This window comes from Trichomycterus rosablanca, chromosome 19 (genome assembly GCF_030014385.1).
Source record: "Trichomycterus rosablanca isolate fTriRos1 chromosome 19, fTriRos1.hap1, whole genome shotgun sequence".
NCBI lineage: Eukaryota > Metazoa > Chordata > Actinopteri > Siluriformes > Trichomycteridae > Trichomycterus > Trichomycterus rosablanca.
This window is the reverse complement of record NC_086006.1, coordinates 21,442,466-21,459,414: the sequence shown is the minus strand read 5'-3', so window position 1 is coordinate 21,459,414 and position 16,949 is coordinate 21,442,466. Positions and strand designations below refer to the sequence as shown.

General features: G+C 41.6%; 1 protein-coding gene across 2 annotated transcripts in view; it reads left to right on the top strand.

The window, feature by feature from the left end:
• The window catches only part of rbms2b (RNA binding motif, single stranded interacting protein 2b), a 29,119-nt gene extending 22,138 nt beyond the window's left edge, over nt 1–6,981 (top strand). Inside the window, exons 5-14 of one of the 2 annotated variants that reach the window (XM_063015074.1) lie at nt 1,993–2,150; nt 2,244–2,323; nt 2,816–2,925; nt 3,739–3,785; nt 3,959–4,052; nt 4,955–5,005; nt 5,095–5,205; nt 5,299–5,379; nt 5,458–5,544; nt 6,537–6,981. In XM_063015074.1, the coding sequence (XP_062871144.1) occupies nt 1,993–2,150; nt 2,244–2,323; nt 2,816–2,925; nt 3,739–3,785; nt 3,959–4,052; nt 4,955–5,005; nt 5,095–5,205; nt 5,299–5,379; nt 5,458–5,538 (813 nt within the window). In that variant the 3' untranslated portion in view covers nt 5,539–5,544; nt 6,537–6,981. Of the gene's footprint in view, nt 1–1,992; nt 2,151–2,243; nt 2,324–2,815; nt 2,926–3,738; nt 3,786–3,958; nt 4,053–4,954; nt 5,006–5,094; nt 5,206–5,298; nt 5,545–6,536 lie in introns of both variants that reach the window. The other variant, XM_063015073.1, reaches the window with a different exon arrangement.
• Nucleotides 6,982–16,949: the final 9,968 nt, after the last annotated feature.

Here is a 16,949-nt window from a genome sequence, read left to right as displayed (position 1 = left end):
ACATCCATCCAGGCATGTGAACGATTGGGTATTATTTCTGACTTTGGCAAGACAAAAATCTCAATACTGCTATAAATCTATTGCTTTTTGAATTCTTCTATTTTTGGGCTGAGACACTGATTGCTTTTAAACTGCACTTCAAAAGCATTCTCTGCACCTAATCAAGTACTACGGGATGGCACTTCAGAAGTAGCCTTTATAAGTGACTCGGTTCATCGTAGAGTCCTCTGATTGACTGATTCAATGTGTTTGTTTATTTAGTTCTTTTTGAAGACCTGTCCTGCTTTTCCCGCAGGCAGTTTTGCCACTATTTTTTGTTCTGGTTTTTAGGAAATCAGCCAGTTGGCATGGCAGCTTTCTTGTGTTTTTGTCGGCCTTCCTGTGCGTAGCTGTCAAGTAAAAAAGCATCCCGCTGTCTTGATTTTTTTGCTGCTGTTGTTTTGCTGGGTTTCCCTCCTTGGTTTTCTGGCAAGCATGTGGGTTGTAACTCAGAGGTGGATTGAGTAGCTGGCATAGTTTCAACCCAGCACTTATTTTATTTCTTCTCCAGTCTGTGCGTTGCCTTTTTCATGTTTTCATATGCATGGAGTCCAGTGCTAATATTTCTTACACCATCAGCCCGGATGTGTATCCCTTACACCATTAGGCACATAACAGCCCAGTGCCGCACTCCTCTTCAGACTTAATTACAGACATTTCAGGCCTTTAGTAGCCTGACCTATGTAGGAATGACTCCAGTTTTGTGGGATCGCTGTGAGCTCTGTTTAATATGTGTGCGTGTGGCGAGGAATGGGGGTGGGGGAGGATTCTTCTCAAGAAGCCATGAGATCACTGCAAAATCACCTTTACCGCAGGTCACAGCGAATACACATGCATTATTCATGCCATGCAGATGAAGCAGCATGGCAATGCATTTACAGCTTTCTAATTTCACCTGTGCACCGGTGTAATTAACATGCAAAGCGTGGACGGGGTGAATTGCAGGTTCAGCGTCTTCCAGCTGTCTTCTTCAATTCTGCAAGTTAGTTTCAGACAAGTGACACAGACAGTTTTTAACGGCTGGCATGCTGAATTTCTAAAAAGCATAACACAACGGGAAGGTGTGCGGACATCTTTCTGAATGATTTCTCTAATTGGCTAGAGCGATGCCAACCCAGGTATTGTAATGTAGTTAATTTCAGACTAAGTATGCATATTATGCTATGGTCTGTCATTAGACTGTCTTTAGAGACAGTTATGATGTGCATATGGTAATTATTTGACAAACTGTACATCCATTATACAAATAGACTAAAGCATTAGCTGAAGCCCGTGATGGATTGGCGCCCTGGCCAGGGTATTCCGACCTTGCGCCCAGTGTTTCCAGTGGAAACGGATCTGCTGCGACCCTGATGAGGATGAAGCGGTTGATAAACATGATAAATTATTATTATTTACAACTGTCCAAAGTATAAATCCTCCTACTGGGCTGTCATACCTAAAGTACGCTAGCCCACTACCGCTGACATCTGGTATCTTTAGAATCTCCAAACTGTTATCAGTTGGTCAGGTCTCTGCATGGACACAATTGGATAATGTTTAAGGAAGGGATGGCTTGAAACAACCTAGCTTTTGAGAGGTGCACTTGTCAGTGCGCTTCCAGTGCTGGTCCCAAGCCCAGATAATAAATAGGATTGCGCTAGGAAGGGTATCCATGTAAAAACTGTGCCAAGTTTGGTATGCAGACCAGATCCGCTGTGGCGACCCTGAAATGTGGGAGCAACTGTTGCTGGCCCAGAAAGATCAAAGACTATAATGCCTCAAAAAAAAAAATATTCTGCAATATTCTTGCCCACTCATTAGTGGGCAGTAATGACAAGAATCTAGGCATTATTCATTGCTTCATGACCCACGTAAAGGTCATATAAGATACTCTAATTATACATGCATGTGTTAAAGAGCAAGTGCTTAACCCTTCACTCGAGTCTATCTGTTCTCTCTGCTTTTCTGCAGCAACAGGAGCAGGACCCCACCAACCTGTACATCTCCAACCTACCGCTGTTCATGAGCGAGCAGGAGCTGGAGAGCATGCTGAAGCCATTCAGTCAAGTCATCTCTACACGTATCCTCCGTGACGCCAATGGTGCCAGCAGAGGAGTCGGATTTGCCAGGTACATCCACTCCACCTTTCAGCAACCGTCTTTAAAATAAAGATTCATCTTCTGTGGGTGTCAGTATATAACCACGGTGTTCATTTTTAACAGGATGGAATCGACAGAGAAATGTGAGGCTGTCATTCAGCATTTTAATGGCAAATATATCAAGACTCCACCCGGAGTGGCAGGTAAAGGGCTACTTTAGTTCCTCATTATGAGCTACTGCGTATGGCCAAAAATATCTGGACAACATGAGCCTGGTAGATGTTTGTGGCTATAAAGCTTCTACTCTGTTCAGAAGGCTTTCCACAAGAATTTGGAGTGTTTCTGTTGGACTTAGTGTTCATTTTCCAGAAGAGCTTTGTGATGTCAGTCCAACATCGCAATCAGTCTTCCAATTCATCCCAAAAGTGTTTGATGGGGTTGAAGTCAGGAATGTCTTTCTGGACCTTCATTTTGTGAACAGAGGCACAGTCATGTTAGAAGAAGATTCTATAGAATAGAATTGATTCTATACACCTGTTTGCCATGGGTGTGTCTGAAACATCTGAATTTGCTTAATATGCAAAGGTGTCCACATACTTTTGGCCATATAGTCAAGGGTACATTCACATTTGTCCATTATTTACTGTGTTGTATTTGTTTCCTTCTGTAAATTATTTCCCATGTGTATTTCCCAGTGCCTACGGATCCACTGTTGTGCAAATTTGCTGATGGGGGGCAGAGAAAACGCCAGAGTCAAGGGAAATATCTTCAACATGCACGACCATGGACAAGAGATCCAGAGACGGTATGAATTTTTTTATTTGTTTAATTTTTTATTTATAGAAGTGTTGCTTTTCACTTTTTGTCACTGGTGTTACAGTTCTGGTTTTTCTCTTCTTAAGGGTACAACAAGCTTACTAAAATGTACTCTATATGGTTAAAAGTATATGGACACATGACCAAAGGTTTTCCTATCTTATGGCCAGCCCAGCTGGGCTGTGAGGGGACCTCCCTACATATTCATCCAAAGGCCAATGCTGCTAACCCATACCAATCAATAATGCAAATGACATCTATGGAAGTTTGTCCTTCCTGTAGCTATTTATACACAGCCTTTCAGTAATTTATTGGGATTTATGTGGGTGGGCATAACATTTTCATTGAATGAATAAAGGTTAATATAGGGTTGCCAGCCTTCAATCTTTTGGGAAGGCATATTAGGTCAAAAAAGCATTTGTGTAAAAGACTTGAAAGGTCTAACTCGCAAACAACATTTCAATTCAGTCCATTTACTGTAGGTGTTCAGTGAGGGTTGGTCAGGCCCATGTGCAGACCAAACTCATCAATCAGTGTACGTCTTTATGGACCTCACTTTATGCTGGACATGGAAAGGTCATTCCCCAGAGTGTTACCACAAAGTTAGCAATTATTTTAAAGATTGATGTGTGTTGTAATGTTAGTGGTACGCCTGGTTAAAACCCTTTAGAAGGGGTGTCTTTTGGAGAAGTAAATTGTGTGTTAAATACACGGTATTGTACAGCTTTACGAAATACGGAACTGAGACTTTTGTACCCTGAACGTTTTTACTAAATCTCACGCTATTTTCCCATTAATACAGGGTGGAGTGATGCTAACCTATGACCCCAGTCCTGCTCTACAGAACGGGTAAGCTTGTGCTACATGATTCAGATATACTGATTCTGACAGCTGGATATTGGAGTTTCTCCACACCAAACTTCTGGTGTCTCAACACTGTATTGTAGTGTTTAATGGCTTATATGGCCACAAGAAGTTCATTCAGCCATAGAAAACTTGTTGTGTCATGTCTCCACCTGCAGGTTCTACTCCTCACCCTACTGCATTGCTCCCAACAGAATGATCACACAAACCTCCATCTCTCCGTACATGCATTCACCAGTATCAACATACCAGGTCAGAGCCAGACATTCCTGTACACAATTACATGTAAAACCCAGCAGATTAGCTTGTATGTACAGTGTTATAGTTTCCTTTTTATATATATTTTTGCAGAGGATTACTCCTGTATGATCAGAGAAGGGTTGCCAAAATTTGTAAATAATTTAACTGTTCAGGAATGTTGTTTCTCAACAGCGAATTGTTAGAATATTACATATTTTCCCCTCTACAATACATGATATTATCAGAAGATTAAAAAATCTGGAGAAATGTTTATGCATTAAGGGTAATGCAGAAAAGAACTAGAGCAAGTCCTCTACATAGGCAAGCCGTAGCCTAGTGGTTAAGGTACTGGACTAGTAATTAGAAGGTCGCTGGTTCAAGCCCCACGACTGCCAAGTTGCTGCTGTTGGGCCCTTGAGCACGGCCCTTAACTCTCGGTTGCTCAGATGGTATACTGTAACTGTACTATAAGTCGCTTTGGAGAAAGGCGTCTACTAAATGCCGTAAATGTAAACATATGGACCTTCAACATATAAACTTTTAAAGATGTGAACATCCATGTCCATTTATTTAAGATTTATTTAGTGCAAAACTGTGCAAGAATTTCAAATTTGGCAGCAGTGTAAAGTTGAATGGGCACAGTTTTAAATGAATGGGCAAAGATTCCCACAGACATAAAAGTCTGGTGAGAAGCCCTCTCTCAGAAGAGTGGCTGTAGTTATAACTTAAAAATATTACACAGAGGACACCTGTAACATTTGTTTTTGAAATGCGATATCCTCATGGTCAGGTGTCCAAATACTTTCGGTCATATAGTGTACCAAAAAAACACCCATATTTAAATAAGTCTGAAAATCAGAATGCAGGTTCATGTCACATGTGCTGACTGAATGAAACTCTTTCCTGTACAACAGATCCACAATCCATCATGGATGCACCATCAGTCGTACCTCATGCCGCCCACAGTAGGTCATTCTGTTAAACAGTGCTACGTCTATTAATATAGTACAGCTGCTGGATGGTTTGTATCAGCATTACTCTCGTTTTTTCACAGGGAACAGTTTTAACACCCACCATGGATCACGCTCTGTCCATCCAGCCTGCTGCCATGATGGGGCCACTAACCCAGCAGCTCAGTCATCTTACCCTGAGCAGCACCGGCACGGTGAGTCGAGTTCCCTCAAGTCAAACTTATAGGCATCAAAAAGCAAGATCATTTCTTATGTTATAATGCCACCTGGGACTTTTCTGTTTTTAGTACATACCTGCAAACACAGCTATGCAAGGGACATACATGCCCCAGTACACCCAAGTGCCTCATGCTGGTGTATCAGTCGAGGTAAGGCAACAAACAGGAAGAAACAGTTCAATGTTTAATGTTTTCAGAATATTTTTGCTCACTTTTTGGGATCTGCAGGAAAACGGAATCCAGCAGGAGCAGGTCACTATAGAAGCGTCCACAGAACATTCAGCGTACTCCTACCAGCACAGCAAGTAAAAGGAGGTGGGTGGTTTTGCTCCCCATTCAGTGCTTTCCACCACTAGCTGGTCACCCACACTGACTAACTAAGACCTTAAAACATCTTGATTTGGCCTGTTTCTTATTCTTGTTTTCCCACTTTCTTCCCAATCTGGTCATATCCAATTTCCCAACTGTAACTTCCTCTGTAGCTGTTGTTTCATCTGCCATAGACAGGGTGTCACAGAGAGCTGTATGGTGTATGGATTACCATCATGCCTTCAGTGCAGCCAATTGTGTCAGTGTGACCAGATGGTCAATAGCACATCTAAGATTTAATCACAAGATCTTGAGATCTTACCTAAACAGCCTCAGTAGTGAAAACAGCCACTCTAAATGCTAATTCTAACTTCAAAGCCACAAAGTTACAATATATTTTAAACACGACTTTTAGAATAGGCTGTCCTGCAAGCTCAAAGTCAAGTGTACACTTGGCCATATGAAATAGTCCCTGCATAATTTATTAAAAATAATAGTCAAAACCTACCAGTGCAGAGATTACAAGCTTGAGTTCGGATCTCAGCTCTGATATTAGCCTTTCTGGCCCTGCTCAGTTGGAAGCTATGACTAGATTGGGTTAAAAAAAAAAAAGGAAAACACAGAATTTGCAAGCAGAATTTTACTATCAAATCTTCAATCAAATATTTCACTGAAGAATTCAAATTCCAGAAATTGACAATTAAATTTTTTATATATGAATCAGTGTTTACTGACCATCCAACTATAAGGTCAATTTGGCAAATGTATTAATCTCATAAACATTATGACGATGTAACATTTTGCAGATTGGCAGTTGTACCGGTATTGAATGGCATTTAGTCTAAAACGATGTCAGCCTAGCATTAACCTATTTAAATAAAAAGTCATGAATGTTTTGCATATTGAATTGTCACATTAAAAGATTTTTATGTTGCTCAACACAACTTCTAATGTGCATTGCTAATGTGTAATCACAGTGTGTCCCCCTCGTCTCTTAGGTAGTGGGTGGAGGAATCGGCAGATTAGAGGTTATCCTGGGTCTCCTGTTTCTGATGGTCTGGACATTAGAGAAGCAGATAATGCAAAGACAACAACAGGAGACTGAACCTCAATCAGTAAAAGGAAACGAGACATTTACTGTAATGGAGGCATTTTCCAGAGTGTCAAGACCAAGCAAAGGACATGTTTTTGGCAGCATAAAACACATACACACACACACTTTAATAAAGTTTTTTTCTTTTGCAGGCAACATATGGCTTTATTTTGGACAGTCAGTTTAGAACTGTAGTCTTATTTTTTTTTATAAATTTATATTTTGCTTCACTTTTTAAAGATTTGATTTGTAAGTGTTGTAGAGGTACAGTTTTTGTACATAGACAAAATGTGTTAAAAAAAGTTTTATTGCATTTTTTATTAAACATCAAAGAAACAGTTTGAAACAAATGGCCGTGAAAGTGAAATAAACTGCTTAATAAAGCAGAGAAATAATAAAAAGCTTGAAAACATATGATGTTGTAAACATCCACATCACTTCATGACATGACTCGATATATCTGCTCTGCCTCTGTCCCTAAAATGCTGCTTTTTTACCTCAGTTTGTTAACTGAGTTGGAACATGTTGTCTTATTTAGAGTGAAAGTGTCCTTTTTCTGAAAACTGACAGACAGCTTTCCTAAAATAATTAAACACCACCATATCATGGTCTTCTGAACACGTTTCTGTGCTGCCTTCTCAGATTCCTCTTAATCTAGTGCACACACTATTACGCCAGATGTCAGACACCTATGACATAGGTCAGATTTACAAAATAGCTCTTGATTTCAACACTAGTATAATTTTCAAATGGTCTCTGCAGCGTCAACAAAATAAATGTTTATCAATAAGTTTCATGGATTAAACGTCTATAGCCAAGCACCTACATGCGAAGGTGGGATAAACATAAGCAAGCCAAGCAGCGAATAGAGTTGTGTAAAGCACATCAGCATTGGACTCTGGTACAGTAAAAACATGTTCTCATAAATGACAATCCATAAATAGCTATCTGAAAATCTGATGGATTCATTTAGATGTTGGTGGCTCTCAGAAGAATGATGCAGTTGGCTTATGTAGTGCCAAAAGAAACATTATTTTGGCCACAGGAATCCTGGCTTTACTAGTATGTATAAGACACAGCATGTAGGCCAAGTCTTGCCTGAACAATGGGGGGAACAAGTCTACCTTTGGGTTTCTGCCTGAATGTAAAACTGTAAAACAACACAATTAAAATGTGGAGCTGAAACTGGTAGCATAAACAAACACTTAATGCATACAAAACTATGAACTTAATCCTTACTATAAGGCAGCAGTGTTGTGTTGTCTCATCTCCTACCTGGTACTTCTGGTGTTCTGTGTTGCTAATGAAGCTTCTAATGAGGCACTATATACAATTTGTGTAGAATTTTTACGTTGCACTTGCAATATAGCGAAATGTGACAACATTTTCTGTTACACGGTGCTTTATAACGAAGTTTAAGTCGCCATTTGAACCTCTATAACAACACAACTAAATTTCCACAGCTACATGTGGATTATAGATGCAGGAATCTGGCAACCCCACCTCTTTGAGGCGTTTTAAACACAAACGACCTTGGCTCGATAAACCAATTTCGTATTTAATTAATAAGCTATCTTAACAAATATTTAAATATTAATTAAACAACTGTACATGGTTAAAATGGCATAGGTTCAAGTGACATAGGAAGTAGACTATACAGGGTGTTCACATGGTGCTTCACATGTTTTAAGTCGCCGTATGAACCTCTATAGCAACACAGCTAAATATGGATTCTGGAACTATCTGGCAACCCCACCTTGAGGCATTTTAAACACAAATGACCTTGCCTTGATAAGCCAATTTCGTGTTTAAATAATAAGCTACCTCAACAAATATTTAATTTATGCACCATTAAACAACTGTTAATTATCAAAATATATAAAGTATTATTGAAAATAAAATCAAATAAAGATTTAATTTTATAATAAAAATTTTAGCCAGAAAGATGAGGGGCTGTGTTTCATTCAGCACACAATATTCTATACAGTGTGCTTCAAATAGTAGCCTCGTCAGTATCTCAGCTCTCTACTGTAGTTCTTAGCTGAGATACAGACTAAAATCCAAATAACTCATACATCATAACTATTATTATGAAAGATATACAATAAAGACTTGTGCACCCTGTGCAGTACACTAACTATACGAATGAAATTACAGCTGTGAGTTAATATCCAAGGTAAACAACTTGTTAGCTTAGTCGCTAGTGTTAGCTGCTAAGCTAATTGCAGTGATTTCTGTTTCTATAAGCACTCAGTATTTATAACTTATCATATTAATATTGTAATACATACATGTCTGTCAGAGTTCTTGTTTCTGGGTGCCTTGCTTTCTCACCACGTTACCATCACGGCGTAATTTCCCTCGGGATAAGTAAAGTATCTATCACCACCAAGCGGCTAACTCGTAGTTGTGTTTGCTGAGTGAATAAATATGTACATTTTTAATAGTGACCGAATATATGTGTCCTTGTTCATTTAAAATAAAAAATAGATTCTATTCTGTTTACATTTATAAGCACAAAGTCAAAAAAGGAGCACTTATGCATCAAAACAAACACGGAATGAGAGGCTCACTACACATGCGCAGACGGAACGAGAGCCTCACTACGCATGCTCCGATTCACGAACCTGACCTACGTGCTAGGGTGGTTTCGTGAATTTGCGTAAGCTGCGCAAAGTGCGTAAGGTGCGTTTGTATTTTATCTATGTATAATTTACACTATAATTGCCCCTATTTCTGCATGTGTAAAGAAAAGTATTTAAAAACGTACAACCTTCTGCCAGAAATAAAAGAAAAATATATTAAATAGATCCAAGAGAAAGTTTCAGCAGGGAGATTGATTTATGCTTCTGCGAGCTTTAAAACTGGCATCAAGGACACAAAACATAATCGTGGACTAACATTAAATCTGGTTCGCATTATTTGTTTTTCTGATGATAATTAGGCCACATTTCATAATGCACAGAAGCCTTTAAGTTTACAAATGAACCATCGTCTTGACTAAAGAACCATTGTTAAGAGTGTGTGCAAATCAGGACAGTAATCAAATACAGTTATGTAAAATTTCAAATATATGTACTTTATTTGTACTTGTAAACAGACACAGACACAAACTACTGTAAGTACTCTGTGCAAAATAAGCAGCATGAAAGATACAAACAATACAAACATTTACCGCTACACGTGCTACATGGTCGCTGTTTCACCCGCTCACAACCAACTTAGCTAATCAATGCTATTAACAGATGATCATTTATCCAAAAAGTTTGCCTCGGTATGGTTTCCTCTCATTTCGCTTCTGCTTCTGCAGCTTTCACTGCTTCGAAAGAATAAAATAAGTAATGCAGGTGTCTCTGCTGCTACTTTCACTAAACCGCTAACAAAAACGATACACACACACAGAGACAGTAGGCTTGTTCGAGATGAACTGCGCCTCGCCTTGGTGGTCAGCGAGAGCTGCCGGTTGCAGTTGGGGGAGGAGGTTAAAAGAAAGCCGTCAAGTCGGACAGTCGCCACCTGCAACCCACGTGAGCTACAGCGGCTCTCGCGGCGTTTGCGTTCTTCGTGGCTGATGAAGTGAATGCAGTAGAAATCGCTCTGCTTTTGCGTGAAATCTAACTAAACATTCTTGATCATTGAGCAGGTTAAACCCAGCGTTTGTTTTCCAAATCCATAGTGGTGAATATAGATGACCATAAAGTGTCAAACTAAGTTTCTGTAAAATCTGCAAATAAATATAGTTTTACTCATCATTCATTTATCTTGTAGATTGGTGAAAAAGAAAAGTTCTAACAAACATGTTATCAAAAACATATTTATGTTATTGAATAGATTTAAATATTTGTCTACAACAATTTAAATGAATAGACCTAAACTAAGTAGCCTATTTTTCAAGACTGTCTATTGAAACATTTCACATGAAAACGTGTGAATACATAATTCCAAATATACGGTTTGTTCAAGGTAGAATTAGTGAATATGATAAAACAATGTACGTAAAAGTGTTCTAGAAATAATTAGATGGAAATTATAAAGTGCACTCAATCAGACCTTAATCATCATTATGGTTGTGTATATGGTAAATAGACTGCAATTATATTGTGTCAAAGTGGCTTAAAGTCCAAACTGTCTAATTATATTGTCTACGTAAGGACTTAATCACATTTACCCTTCTTTAGGCTTGTTCCAAAAATACAACATTTTGTAGAGGATGTTGTCCCCCTCTATAGTCTCTCAGAATTTAGAGGTCATGTCAGACTCTCCAAAGGACAAGTGGAGGTACGATATGATAACCTTCTTTTCTCTCACTTACTATGTAGGATCTTATAAGCACCATTGGCCCTGTCTATATGAATCCACAGCAGACAAAATTGCCACTGACAAAGAGTGTCCTAGCCTGTCTATGGACACTGTCGAACCAGGAGTCATATATATAGGGGTATTTCAGACAGATTCAATATCACAAAATCCACTCTTGCCAAACATCTCCATGAGTTTTGTACTCACATGGCACACCACATTTCCTGGCCTTTAGGACAAACCCTGCACAATTATTTGTTAGGCTTTCAAGCAGCTGGATTTCCAAACACTATCTGTGCAGTAGATGGATGCCACATTCATATTCAGAAGCCACACTGTGACAACCCCCTGTCATATTTTAACAGGAAACAGTTCTATTCTATCATTCTCACTGGATTTTGTGACAGTCACCGGCAGTTCACCCAAATCAGCATGGGTCATCCTGGTAGCTGGCATGATGCCAGAGCCTTTCGCCTCACAGAGGTTGCTTGTCTTTTAGAAGAAGATCCCCTGTCTGTCCCTGGTCCCACAAGGGATGTATATAATTGGGGATTCAGCCTACCCTCTATTGCCCCAACTGATGAGGCCTTACAGAGACAATGGGCACTTGACAGCTAGGCAGAAGCGCTTTAATAGAAACTAAACACTGGCCGTGTGGTCATTGAGCATGCCTTCGGCAAAGTTTAGGAGACTCCGATGCCTGCACATGAGGAATGTCCAGTCCATCAGCTCAGCAGTGTCTGTTGCATTCTACACAGTGTTTGCTTGGAGCCAGGAGACCATGGCGATGATCTGCAGGATGAAGAGGATGATGAACAGCATTCACTACAACCTCACAAGCAAGATGTAATTCATTATAGAGACATAATAAAAAAAATGTTTTGTGTCATCTTTAACTTCATGCCTTTTGGAGATAATTTTATCTTCAACTTGCTTAACTGTTCACAGTAACAGTAATTTTGACCGGGGTGCCCAAATGTTCGCACGCCACTGTATTTTATAGATGCATTGTTAAACAGTATACTTCAGTATGCTCACCGATGTGCCCAGTATGAGTCACTAATGAATAATGTGGTTAATAAGTACATTGTACAATTGTGTAGAAGTTTGTGCTTCTTCGAGCACTGACAAATCAGTTATTTAGGCATTGATGATGAATAGTGGCTGTGGTTTATTGAAGATGAATCTCTTAACACAATCATCTTCTGAACAACACATTTGTTTTGTTCTTCCAGAACAGCTTACCTTCTGGCCTTGGTTCTTGTAAAGAAACATGACACCATGCACAGCCACACATTTTTATTTATGTAGCATATTTTAAAATGTTTACAAAGTTTACAGAGAAGAATGAAAAATAAATCAAAGTGTAGTAGTGATAGTGGTATTAAAACAGTTAAGATATAAAATATTAAAGCAATTTAGATTGCTTTATATTAATAAAATTAGAAGTCAAGAACCATCAGAAGTTCTAGAAAAACATCAAGATAAAAAGATGTTACATTAAAGAAATATCAGGTAGCCTACTTGAGTCTTTTCATGATATGGAATGATAATTATGACATATGTTGCAATTTGTACGAAAATAAACTGTCATGCTACTAGAAAGCATGATAGTATTTCGCACATATCAGGTCTTTAAGACAAATAAACTGAGATTCACATTTTAGAATGAAACGAAACAACCGCCAGAGGATTCAGCGGCGCTTCTAGCCAATGAGGATTAAGCTCTGTCGTCATCAAGCCGTCTCTCAGGCAGCGCAGCCCGTGGAGAGCAACTGCAGCAACTGGTTCCGCCGCCTGCAGCCGCCCCGATCTCGCGAGATTATAACCAGTCTGTCATCGTGACGCGCCGACGCAAGTCGGACAAAAACAACTAACCGGCGATCGGTCTGCGCAGCGCCGGGTTAAGTCGAACCAGCCTAGTGGCACGTCGGTGACGTCACCTAGCCAAACACGTGACTGAGAAAGACCAATGAGCGACCAGTAATGAACTATTGAATCACTAAACCGACTCACTATGCTCATCAATCAATCGTTTTATTACTAAGCTGTCTTAACAAATATTTAAATAATAATTAAACAACTATAAATGATTAAAATGAAAAGTATTAAAGATGTTCAAGTGACGTAGGAAGTAGACTATACAGAGTGGTGCTTTACAAGTTTTAAGTCGCCGTATTAACCTCTATAACAACACAGCTAAATCTGGATTCTGGATGGAACTATCTGGCAACCCCACCTCTTGAGGCATTTTAAACACAAGCGACCTTGCCTAGATAAGCCAATTTCGTGTTTAAATAATAAGCTACCTCAACAAATATTTAATCTATGCACCATTAAACAACTGTTAATTATTAAAATCTATAAAGTATTATGCTACTAAACCGACTCACTATGCTCATCAATCATTTTATAGCGTATTGTAATATTGCGTATTTACATTTAAATTAAATCATTTATTGCAGTTCCATATATGAAAATAATAATTTGTACTCGGTATTTATGACAGTTTTGATAATAAACGGAAATTTGACAAAATGAACCGTTTTCAGAGTGTTTTGTGGATCATGTGGATCTTTGCCGAGGTAACTTGCTGAGGTAACTTCGAGATTTACTATATAAAGAAAAGTAAATAAACATTAAACAATGTGGCTGCACCGCAACAGCGTCTGTACAGGAGCTCAAATACTAAAGAAAATAAAATTTAACACGTTTCCATGTTGTGTTTTGAGCACTGAGGCATATCGAGTGATTCAAGAGAGGAGAACTAGGCATCACGTGACGGTACCACCACAAAACCCAGCAGAGCAGGAGTTAGGTGTTCATGTAAGATGTGAGAGGAGCGGCAGGAGGAGTAAGGTGTTCATGTAAGATGTGAGAGGAGGAGCGGCAGGAGGAGTGAGGTGTTCATGTAAGATGTGAGAGGAGCGGCAGGAGGAGTAAGGTGTTCATGTAAGATGTGAGAGGAGGAGTGGCAGGAGGAGTAAGGTGTTCATGTAAGATGTGAGAGGAGCGGCAGGAGGAGTAAGGTGTTCATGTAAGATGTGAGAGGAGCGGCAGGAGGAGTAAGGTGTACATGTAAGATGTGAGAGGAGCGGCTGGAGGAGTGAGGTGTTCATGTAAGATGTGAGAGGAGCGGCAGGAGGAGTAAGGTGTTCATGTAAGATGTGAGAGGAGCGGCAGGAGGAGTGAGGTGTTCATGTAAGATGTGAGAGGAGCGGCAGGAGGAGTTAGGTGTTCATGTAAGATGTGAGAGGAGCGGCAGGAGGAGTAAGGTGTTCATGTAAGATGTGAGAGGAGCGGCAGGAGGAGTGAGGTGTTCATGTAAGATGTGAGAGGAGCGGCAGGAGGAGTAAGGTGTTCATGTAAGATGTGAGAGGAGCGGCAGGAGGAGTAAGGTGTTCATGTAAGATGTGAGAGGAGCGGCAGGAGGAGTAAGGTGTTCATGTAAGATGTGAGAGGAGGAGCGGCAGGAGGAGTAAGGTGTTCATGTAAGATGTGAGAGGAGGAGCGGCAGGAGGAGTGAGGTGTTCATGTAAGATGTGAGAGGAGGAGCGGCAGGAGGAGTAAAGTGTTCATGTAAGATGTGAGAGGAGGAGCGGCAGGAGGAGTAAGGTGTTCATGTAAGATGTGAGAGGAGGAGCGGCAGGAGGAGTGAGGTGTTCATGTAAGATGTGAAAGGAGGAGCGGCAGGAGGAGTGAGGTGTTCATGTAAGATGTGAGAGGAGGAGCGGCAGGAGGAGTGAGGTGTTCATGTAAGATGTGAGAGGAGGAGCGGCAGGAGGAGTGAGGTGTTCATGTAAGATGTGAGAGGAGGAGCGGCAGGAGGAGTAAGGTGTTCATGTAAGATGTGAGAGGAGCGGCAGGAGGAGTAAGGTGTTCATGTAAGATGTGAGAGGAGGAGCGGCAGGAGGAGTAAAGTGTTCATGTAAGATGTGAGAGGAGGAGCGGCAGGAGGAGTAAAGTGTTCATGTAAGATGTGAGAGGAGCGCAGGAGGAGTGAGGTGTTCATGTAAGATGTGAGAGGAGCGCAGGAGGAGTGAGGTGTTCATGTAAGATGTGAGAGGAGCGGCAGGAGGAGTAAGGTGTTCATGTAAGATGTGAGAGGAGGAGCGGCAGGAGCAGTAAAGTGTTCATGTAAGATGTGAGAGGAGCGGCAGGAGGAGTGAGGTGTTCATGTAAGATGTGAGAGGAGCGCAGGAGGAGTAAGGTGTTCATGTAAGATGTAAGAGGAGCGGCAGGAGGAGTAAGGTGTTCATGTAAGATGTGAGAGGAGGAGCGGCAGGAGGAGTTAGGTGTTCATGTAAGATGTGAGAGGAGGAGCGGCAGGAGGAGTGAGGTGTTCATGTAAGATGTGAGAGGAGGAGCGGCAGGAGGAGTGAGGTGTTCATGTAAGATGTGAGAGGAGGAGCGGCAGGAGGAGTGAGGTGTTCATGTAAGATGTGAGAGGAGGAGCGGCAGGAGGAGTGAGGTGTTCATGTAAGATGTGAGAGGAGGAGCGGCAGGAGGAGTGAGGTGTTCATGTAAGATGTGAGAGGAGGAGCGGCAGGAGGAGTGAGGTGTTCATGTAAGATGTGAGAGGAGGAGCGGCAGGAGGAGTTAGGTGTTCATGTAAGATGTGAGAGGAGGAGTGGCAGGAGGAGTAAAGTGTTCATGTAAGATGTGAGAGGAGGAGCGGCAGGAGGAGTGAGGTGTTCATGTAAGATGTGAGAGGAGGAGCGGCAGGAGGAGTGAGGTGTTCATGTAAGATGTGAGAGGAGGAGCGGCAGGAGGAGTGAGGTGTTCATGTAAGATGTGAGAGGAGGAGCGGCAGGAGGAGTAAGGTGTTCATGTAAGATGTGAGAGGAGCGGCAGGAGGAGTGAGGTGTTCATGTAAGATGTGAGAGGAGGAGCGGCAGGAGGAGTAAGGTGTTCATGTAAGATGTGAGAGGAGGAGCGGCAGGAGGAGTGAGGTGTTCATGTAAGATGTGAGAGGAGGAGCGGCAGGAGGAGTGAGGTGTTCATGTAAGATGTGAGAGGAGGAGCGGCAGGAGGAGTAAGGTGTTCATGTAAGATGTGAGAGGAGGAGCGGCAGGAGGAGTAAAGTGTTCATGTAAGATGTGAGAGGAGGAGCGGCAGGAGGAGTAAAGTGTTCATGTAAGATGTGAGAGGAGGAGCGGCAGGAGGAGTGAGGTGTTCATGTAAGATGTGAGAGCAGGAGCGGCAGGAGGAGTGAGGTGTTCATGTAAGATGTGAGAGGAGGAGCAGCAGGAGGAGTGAGGTGTTCATGTAAGATGTGAGAGGAGGAGCGGCAGGAGGAGTAAGGTGTTCATGTAAGATGTGAGAGGAGCGGCAGGAGGAGTGAGGTGTTCATGTAAGATGTGAGAGGAGGAGCGGCAGGAGGAGTAAGGTGTTCATGTAAGATGTGAGAGGAGGAGTGGCAGGAGGAGTGAGGTGTTCATGTAAGATGTGAGAGGAGGAGCGGCATGAGGAGTGAGGTGTTCATGTAAGATGTGAGAGGAGGAGCGGCAGGAGGAGTAAGGTGTTCATGTAAGATGTGAGAGGAGGAGCGGCAGGAGGAGTGAGGTGTTCATGTAAGATGTGAGAGGAGGAGCGGCAGGAGGAGTAAAGTGTTCATGTAAGATGTGAGAGGAGGAGCGGCAGGAGGAGTGAGGTGTTCATGTAAGATGTGAGAGGAGCGGCAGGAGGAGTGAGGTGTTCATGTAAGCTGTGAGAGGAGCGGCAGGAGGAGTAAGGTGTTCATGTAAGATGTGAGAGGAGGAGCGGCAGGAGCAGTAAAGTGTTCATGTAAGATGTGAGAGGAGCGGCAGGAGGAGTGAGGTGTTCATGTAAGATGTGAGAGGAGCGGCAGGAGGAGTGAGGTGTTCATGTAAGATGTGAGAGGAGCGCAGGAGGAGTAAGGTGTTCATGTAAGATGTAAGAGGAGCGGCAGGAGGAGTAAGGTGTTCATGTAAGATGTGAGAGGAGGAGTGGCAGGAGGAGTAAGGTGTTCATGTAAGATGTGAGAGGAGCGGCAGGA